Genomic DNA, 8,704 nt, shown 5'->3' on the forward strand with positions numbered 1-8,704 from the left:
CTGGCAGCTTTCTCTTTAAGAAGTCAGAGGGTGAAGACTCACCGCATCAAGGGCATATGTGCAGTCGCTTTTTAATCAAACCCATTGTTGTGCCCCGGTCTTTCGTTTGGCACGCGCGGGATTTCCTAATTTAAATCACTTACAAATCTCCGTGACCAGTAAAACGTCAGATGTGCGCTTATAACTGAAATTTTATCATTATCTCTTTCGACGATGAACACTGACCCTTTGTATTATCAAATACATAACAACAAATTGGCATTAATTAACTTTTGATGTATTTTATTTATGCTAAATGGTTTTTTTGGACTATTTGATTAAATTAAACCCAGTTATTTATTTATTTATTATTCTTACGTAATTTACTTACTTATTGATCAAAATAAAAACATTTAACTCAGAAATTCTTTCATTTTTGTGATTCCATTCTGTTTGTAAAGCAAAATCATTTTTTTGAAATTAAGATTTTTGACTTACAGTCTTACAAGTTCTTACAAGACTATGTATATGTAACTCTTACAAAATAGTAAAATTTTAAAATTCATCAAATCAATGATTAAACGATTTAAAATATGTAAAGTTTATCAAAAATTAAGATTTCTTACAATATTGGAATCATTGTAATACATTAAAAATTTCAAAGTTTGTAAGACTTTCAAAGCGAAAAACATTAGAATTGAGAAGTTGTTAAGAGGTGCAATTGTTAAATTTTCAAAAATTCGTTCAATTTTTCTCACAAGATGAAAAAAGTAGTTCTTCAAAATTCAATATTTCTTACGTGTGTACAATTACTGTGTAATAAAAGACTTTTTACAAAAAATGTTGAAAAATTATTTTAATTTTAGCTAATTTAAAAATACCTAGAATCATTAAAAATTAACATTTTTACAAGATTTGAAAACTAAAATTGTCAAAATGTCAAAAATTCTTTTCTTACAAAATAAAAAATATTTACATTAGATGAATTTTACAAAATTTGAATACTAAAAGAACATTATAATTAAATAGTTCTTACAAAACGTAAAATTATATTAGAGATGATTTACCCAACTTTTTTATAAAATAGTAAAATATTAAAATTTATTAAAATTCAATTATTAAAGGATTAAAATTAAGATTTCTTACAAAAATTGAATTATTGTGATAAAATAGACTTCTTACAAAAGAAAGTTGAATAAATCTAAGGATTAATATAAATATATCAAAAATGTTCTTTAATATTAGATTTCTTACAATATTAGAATTACTGTCGATAGATTTCTTACACTTCTTATTTCAGATAATTTAAGAATGGCTAGAATTATTAAAAACATGATTTTTACAAGATTTGAATATTGTGAAAAGTATGAAAATTGAAGAAATGTCAAAAATTAGGAAAATTCATACAATCTTTCTTACAAAATAAAACATATCTAAATTTTACAAAACTGGAATACTTCCAAAATATTATAATTTAAGATTTCTAACAAGACGTAAAAATCATTTTAAAGATGGCGAGAATTTTTTAAACTTTTTTATAAAATAGTAAAATATTAAGTTTCATAAAAAATTATTTATCACAGGATTAAAAAACAAGATTTCTTACAGAATTGGAATTATTATGACAAAATAGACCTCTTACAAATGGAATTTTATTTGTTTTTAGAGAATTTAGAGACGTGTCACAAATTATGAAAACCAATTCTAGTTTTATTACAAAATGAATGAATAAATTTTACTAAACCACATTTCTTACATGATTAAAATTACAATGAAATTAGATAGAAATAGATTTCTTACAAAAAAAAAGTGTTGAAAAATTTAACTTTGCTTTGATTTAAGTGTTAAAAATCAATATTTGTTACAACAATTAAAAACAACAAAATATATCAAAATTGTAAGACGTTGAAATGTCAAAAATAATAAAAATTCATCCATTTTTTCTTACAAATGAAAGAATAAGATAAGAAAAAATCCCAAAAATTATTTTTTTACAAAAGAAAGTTAGATAATTATTGGAATTTATTTTTCTTAGAGCATTTAGAGACAAAATATCAAAAATCACCAAAATTTCATACTGTTGAATTGTGTGAAATTTTGCAAAAAAAAAAAAAAAAAAATAAAAAATTGGCTTATAAAATATGATACAAATTAAAAACATCTTACAAGGAGTGAAAACTACTAAACAAAAAACAAACTTTTTGTATTAGTATTAAAAAATACTAAATTAACGTTTTTCTATAAATTATCACAAAATCATCATAAAAAATTCTAATAAAATGTGTAAGTAAGAAAAAATATAAATTATTTTAAATGATGAAATATATAAAATGTAGCAATAAACTTACAACACTTAAACTAATAAAAATGGTGAAATTTTTTAAGAAAAAATACCATTTCTAAAACTCAAATGACAATTCTAACATATATTTAGACGAATGATTTCATTCCTTAACGAACTTCGAAGAATATAAGGGTAATTAATAGTAACCATTCAGTTTAATTGTTTGTAATTGAATAATTCATTATAGTAAACATACCAACAATTTGGTCACACTCATATATGACGCAGAAATTAATTAATAACATAAACGAGGAGAATAAACGTGCCAAAAATTATGACTTACTTATCATAAACAAAAGTAACAAACTAATAAAGGAGATAATTCGCAACAGTTTAATAAAATGCATTTAGTGGTATCGGGGAACCCCAGATAATAACTGGAAACTAAACCTATTAAAAGCCTATTAAGACTTCAGTGAAATTGACGTTTATTAATCCGCACTTAAAGTTATCGTTAATTCCTGAAAACAGATACGTCGCGACTTGGAGGACTAATTACACCATCACATATTGCATAAAGTCGTTTGTAATTCCCAACATCCGGACAATGATGAGCTTCAATTGTTACAGTTTAATTGAGTAATAAATGATGCTGTGGACAGTCGAAAAGTTCATATTATGTCGTTGACTACACGAGACCATGCATTATGCATCTGTGCATTTAATGGACAACTTTCGGTGGTACCGGTCAACCGTTTTCCTTCCAAGATAAAACCATTGTGTTCTCAAGAATTCACGCCATTACCAATAAATAACCTTTAACAACCCTTTACACAGCTGTTTCGTTATCAGCAATAAAAATTGAATATTTTTCCCGCAAAAACAACAGCAAATCACAAACGGTCTCTAAGGCACTAAGGAACGGCTCATTTACCTCCCCATTGTATTACTAAGAATTGATATTGAGAAGTTATGTGTATCAATTTTTGAGACATAAATTGACCTACCCTAAGATGTAGGGGAGCAATGTCCCTACATACGTAACATTGGCGTTAGCCACGTGCCTTTTCGCAGATGTTTCATACAGTTATCGGCTCGACTACCTCAAGTTGCCGATCGATCGTCCCCTAAACGGAAACACCCGCTCAAAATTAAAAATAATTCTAACTTACGGTTGACTTAAGTTTTTTACAAAAAGTGACTTAAAATTAACTGTAAAAATGAGGCTTGGACTTGTTATGCTTAACAAATTAATTTAGCAAGGGTTGTTTACCCCTTTTAAGTGTAAAATTGAGTAAAACCGAATAATTTTTAATAAAAATAGTAATTATGACAGTCAGCTAATTATTGCGTCTTATATTAATAAATAGTATTAAAAGAAACCATCAGTTAATTTTTATAATTTTACCCATTTAAGATTTTTTGTCATCGTGTCGAGCCTTATGTGGTCGAGCTGCATTTTGATTGGGCCAAACATGTTCGATATTTATTGACATTTATAGAATAGGGGAACTCCTCAAGTTTATTTTTAAGAAATAGGAAGTGGAGGGTAAAAGTTACCGCCACGGCATTTCCGTTATGTTTTGTCTGGGACACCGTACTGAGTCAACAAATCACTATTGCGATTTTGGCTTATTAATAACGGACTTCCTGATAAAAATCGTGTGGTACCATTATTCAAAAATTAATTGTTCGATCAATGTTTTGTAATTTCAATGGAAATCAATCAATAGATTGATATTCATATTTAATCTTTTTTAAAATTTATTATTAATTAATATATTAAAATTATTATTATTATTATTAATGCATCAAAATTAATTATTTTTATTATTAAGGGACTCTAGCACTTGTTTTCTAATAGTTCTCACCTGTTTTTAATATTTTCACTTTTTCTATTAAAGTAAACGAATTAAAAATTAAAAACAATTATAATATTCCACCTGAATATTCTTTTTGTTAAACTATTATTTTTAAACTGCTTCGACAAACTTTTGCAAATTTTTGTAGAATTATAATTAAGTTATAAAACCATTGCCAAATAAAATCAATAATTAATATATTAAAATTAAGTACTGTTATTTTTTCAATTATCTACAAAAATTCTAATTTATTATTTTGATACTAATACTTTTATTGTTTATTATTATATTTTAAACTTCTGAAGATGTTTACAACAATTAATAAATTAATTCTATAATAAATAAATTCAAATTAATTTCTTTCATTTTTGAATTATTTACTTAGATTATAATTTAAGATTTTAGTCATAGTACTTTTAATGTTAAAATTTCATTGAAAATCAATTAATTTATTCCTTTTGTTACACTTTTCGAAAATTATTTATTTATTTACTCCAATATGTTATAAAATCATTCACAAATGAAATTAATTAATACATTAAAAGTATTTGTATATATTTATTTTTTTTAATTAGATACTTTTAATGTTAAAATTTCACTGGAAATAAATTGAAAGTAATTTTTATTCATTTCATTAAATTATTATATTTTAAACTTGATTCAATTTTTCACAAAATTTTATTTACTCCACTATTAATTATAAAACTATTCATAAATTAAGTCAGTAATCAATAATTTATAATTAGTCCTAGTATTTTAAATGTTTGAGGTTTATTGAAAAACAGTTGAGTTTATTTTTTATTCCTTTTATTAAATTATTATATTTTAACATAAATTGGTTTGACAAACAGATTTTTGTGAATTATTTTATTAAAATTATAAAACCATTCACAAATGAAATCAAATACATATATAAATATATTTTCTAAAATTCTTATTTATTATTTTGGTTCTTTTAATAATAGAAATAAATTGAGAATAATTTTTATTCCCTTTATTAAATTATTATATTTAAAACTTGGTTTGACAAACTTTTGAAAATTTTGACAAAATTTATTACCAAAATCCTAATTTATGACTTTTGTCATTTTTAATGTTGGAATTTCATTGAAAATTAGTTGAGGGTAATTTTTATTACTTTTGTTAAATTATATTTTAAACTTGATTTGATAAATTTTTAAAGATTTTCACATAACTTTATTTAAACAATTCATAAAGTCTAAAGTCTATAGTTAATAAAGTAAAATTCTAATTTATGATTTTAAGATTAAAATTTAATTTAATATAAATTAAGAGTAATTTTTATTACTATATTTTAAAGTGGTTCATAGAAAAAGTCGATAATTGTTATATTAAAATTATTATTATATTATTTACCCTAATTCGAATTTGTGATTTTGTCATTAAAGTACCTGCTGTTTCGAAGTGCACATTAATTTTCGTTCAAGATTGGTTCTCCTTTTACATTAAGTAAATCAAATCGAAAGGTGTTAACAATGAGTACCTGTACATTTAATACATATTAGAATTTAATTTGAAAGTCAAGTGGCAACAATTTTTAATCCTTTTCTTACATTTGTGTATTTTAAACTTAATTAATTCGTCAAACTTTTTTATTTTAAATTTGATTCACACTATTATAAATCATTTTTGAAAAATATTTACAAAAATACTTATTATTTATTTAATATTAATATTATATTGACAATAATTTTTATAAATATTTTTTCATATAATCACTCTTTTGACACTAATTAAATCGAATTTGAGGATCCAAACAATTAATCTATCACTAAAATTAATTAATCTTACTTTATAATTATTTTGAAACATATTAATTATTTCTAATTGAAGTACATAATTTAAACCTGGTTCGTCAAATTTTAATATATTGTAACAGACTTATTTCGTTATTTTGTTATGAAAATTGAATTTTTGTTAGAAAAATTCTAATTTGTGAACTTAATATTAGTACAGATAGTCTAAGGGGGCAAAACAGTAACAATTTTTTGCATTAATTCGTAATTTAATATTAAACTTTCATTGAAAATCATTACAAAAAATTTTAATTTCTGTTTAAAATGTAATATTTTCAATTTACTTTAATCGACAAACTTTATTAGATCATTTTATTTATTATTTTATTATTACTTATTATCCTTATTTTTTAAAATATTTACAGAAATGTTAATTTATGCTTTTAGTGCTGCAGTACTTTAAAAGTTCACACTCATTTTTTAATATTTCTTCACTAATTAAACCGGACAAACGGGTGCAGACAATTGCGGCCTTTTACCTGGACTTTTTTGACTCAAAAAATCTCCAAGTGATGAGAAAAATCGCCGCATAAACAGTTCCTTATGCTAATCACAAGAAAAAAAAAAGATGCGACAGCATCCCTCGATGTGAAACTTTTCCGGATCCGGTTGACGGCCAGGCAAAAATTTTTGTTCCCCGAGGATTCACAAACACAATGTCCTCTCGAGCCTTATCTTTCGGCATCTGCGGATCCGTCTTTTTTTTTCCTCTCTTGCTTTTTGTCTTTACGTTCCTTAAGAAATTATGGTAATCGGGCGCCGGTTTCGGTCCTTTCGGTTACGTCCCTTGGACCCGTTAAATTTTACCTACCGTGCCTTGATTTAATTACGGATCTTTTGTTTGCACGGGCCGTTAGGAAATGCATTTGCGATCGATCGGTTATTAAATTTTATTGCCCGTTCTCGTAATCACACGCTCATTTTGTCGTCGTAACGGCCGCTGTGAACCCAGAGCGCATTCTTCACGTAATTGAACTTACTGGGCCTTAACAATTTACTTCAATTAATTCTTAGGCGTTCACTCTTTTCAAGTTTAACGTGTCCAGTAAATTCAAATCGACTTGGATTATTCAGTTTATTGTACATTGGGTGCCATCTTTGAACAACTTCATTGACTAACTCCATTAATTGAACAAATACTTCTGTGCATTGTGGAAGTACTTGTAATGCAGCGCCCTCTTTGAAGCGGTAGAAATACTTTCATCTTATTAGAAGCCTATTTTTAAATCGTGCACGATTAAATCAGTTTTCTAACTAAGTACTTTCTAGACAGTTCTCTGTCTTATTTGAACTTTAAACTGTTGTACGTATATCAGCTGGTCACCGGCATTTTATCTCAACATTCTATTTAGTGTTAACCAGTTGGAAGGTGGGTATTTAGTCTTACAGGACAATCCGGTGTAATAATTCGGTTTTTTGCCAGCGTGTGTGTAACATAATGGCACTAAAGTTACTGTCCAGAAACACGTTCAACCAATTTACTCGCTGTTTTTCTGCAGTTGCGAAAAATATGGAGAAACACGGCGTTGTCCCCGATGTCATTGATGCAGCTCCAAGTGCTGTTGCTGAGGTAAGATACGCACTAGCCGATAAAAAGATTTTATGTTTACCTTGTGGTGTTAGGTAACCTACCCGAGCGGTGCCAAAGTTGACCTCGGTAATGAATTGACTCCTACTGCGGTTAAAGATATTCCAACTATTAAATGGAACGCTGAGAGCGACGCCTTGTACACAGTCTGCATGACAGGTATGCACACTCAAAGTATCTTAAATAACTTTGTCAAGGTCTTTTTGTTGGGCTTTAACTGGTACTTCCTTCGAAGGAATTCGCCGGCCGGCAAACCTGTTTCAAGTGTCATTACTGGCCAATTGAAGTTATCTACTAACATTATTTATTAGTGAAGAGTTTTGGTTTTGGAGTTGGAAAGCCATTTTCTGGTACTTGAAGATTTAAGAATAACTTCAGAAGTTAAAGCTCTTCCCCAAATTATGAGAGAAGTCTTGACCATTTTTGGCCAGCTTAGTTACAAGTGCTGTTTTTATTACTGAAGAGTTTTTGGTTTTGGAGTTGGAAAGCCATTTTACTGCTACTTGAAGATTTAAGAATAACTTCAAAAGTAAAAGCTCTTTCCCAAATAATGAAAGAAGTCTTGATAATTTTCGACCAGCTTAGCTAGAAGTGTTGTCTTTAATTAATCACTGACAATTGCCTAAGATCCGGACGCCCCGAGCCGCAAGGAACCAACTTATAGAGAATGGCACCACTGGCTGGTTGGAAACATTCCTGGTGGAGATGTAAGCAAGGGAGAAACCCTCTCCGCTTACATCGGCTCCGGACCACCGCAAGGCACTGGACTCCATCGCTACGTCTTCCTGGTTTACAAGCAAAGCGGCAAGATCAACTTCGATGAAAAGAGATTGCCCAACAAGTAAGTTTATCTGACATTCACGTTGCATAGAGTTCATGATTGTTTGGCTTCAGCTCTGGCGATGGAAGAGGCTGCTTCTCCATCAGGAAGTTCGCCGCCAAGTACAATTTGGGACAACCTATCGCTGGCAACTTGTATCAAGCTGAGTGGGACGACTACGTTCCAATTTTGTACAAACAATTGGGGGAATAAGCGTCTGAACTGATATTTTTATTAAGTTTTTCTATTATACTTGTTAGAATGTCCTTATGTAGTGTTGAAAGCTACTAAATATACATTTTCTAAGCATATTTTGCTTTTTTGTTAATCATGGGGGATTGAATTAAACCAGAA

The 8,704-nt window shown here is 27.8% G+C and overlaps 1 protein-coding gene across 3 annotated transcripts; it reads left to right on the forward strand.

The window, feature by feature from the left end:
• Positions 1-7,212: 7,212 nt before the first annotated feature.
• On the forward strand, positions 7,213-8,661 carry LOC109608317 (phosphatidylethanolamine-binding protein homolog F40A3.3). Of its 3 annotated transcripts, none has more exons than XM_020024734.2 (5): positions 7,213-7,311; positions 7,366-7,512; positions 7,566-7,689; positions 8,158-8,371; positions 8,425-8,661. In XM_020024734.2, the coding sequence occupies exons 2-5, from the start codon at positions 7,381-7,383 to the stop codon at positions 8,561-8,563; spliced, it is 609 nt and encodes a 202-aa protein (XP_019880293.1). In that variant the 5' UTR covers positions 7,213-7,311; positions 7,366-7,380; the 3' UTR covers positions 8,564-8,661. The 3 variants fall into 3 exon arrangements, with proteins under 3 accessions (XP_019880293.1, XP_019880294.1, XP_049823178.1); XM_020024735.2 differs by having other exon boundaries at positions 7,215-7,311; positions 7,442-7,512; XM_049967221.1 differs by lacking the exon at positions 7,213-7,311 and having other exon boundaries at positions 7,328-7,512.
• The last annotated feature ends 43 nt before the right edge of the window (positions 8,662-8,704 follow it).

Source organism: Aethina tumida, chromosome 1 (genome assembly GCF_024364675.1).
Source record: "Aethina tumida isolate Nest 87 chromosome 1, icAetTumi1.1, whole genome shotgun sequence".
Lineage (NCBI taxonomy): Eukaryota > Metazoa > Arthropoda > Insecta > Coleoptera > Nitidulidae > Aethina > Aethina tumida.

What these genes read in the sequence shown, in the direction of transcription:
- LOC109608317 (XM_020024734.2), top strand. Translation starts at nt 7,381, where the DNA reads ATGGCACTAAAGTTACTGTCCAGAAACACGTTCAACCAATTTACTCGC. An exon ending in CTCCAAGTGCTGTTGCTGAG is followed by an intron (nt 7,513 to 7,565) that starts GTAAGATACGCA and finishes TTGTGGTGTTAG; the next exon opens with GTAACCTACCCGAGCGGTGC. An exon ending in GTACACAGTCTGCATGACAG is followed by an intron (nt 7,690 to 8,157) that starts GTATGCACACTC and finishes CAATTGCCTAAG; the next exon opens with ATCCGGACGCCCCGAGCCGC.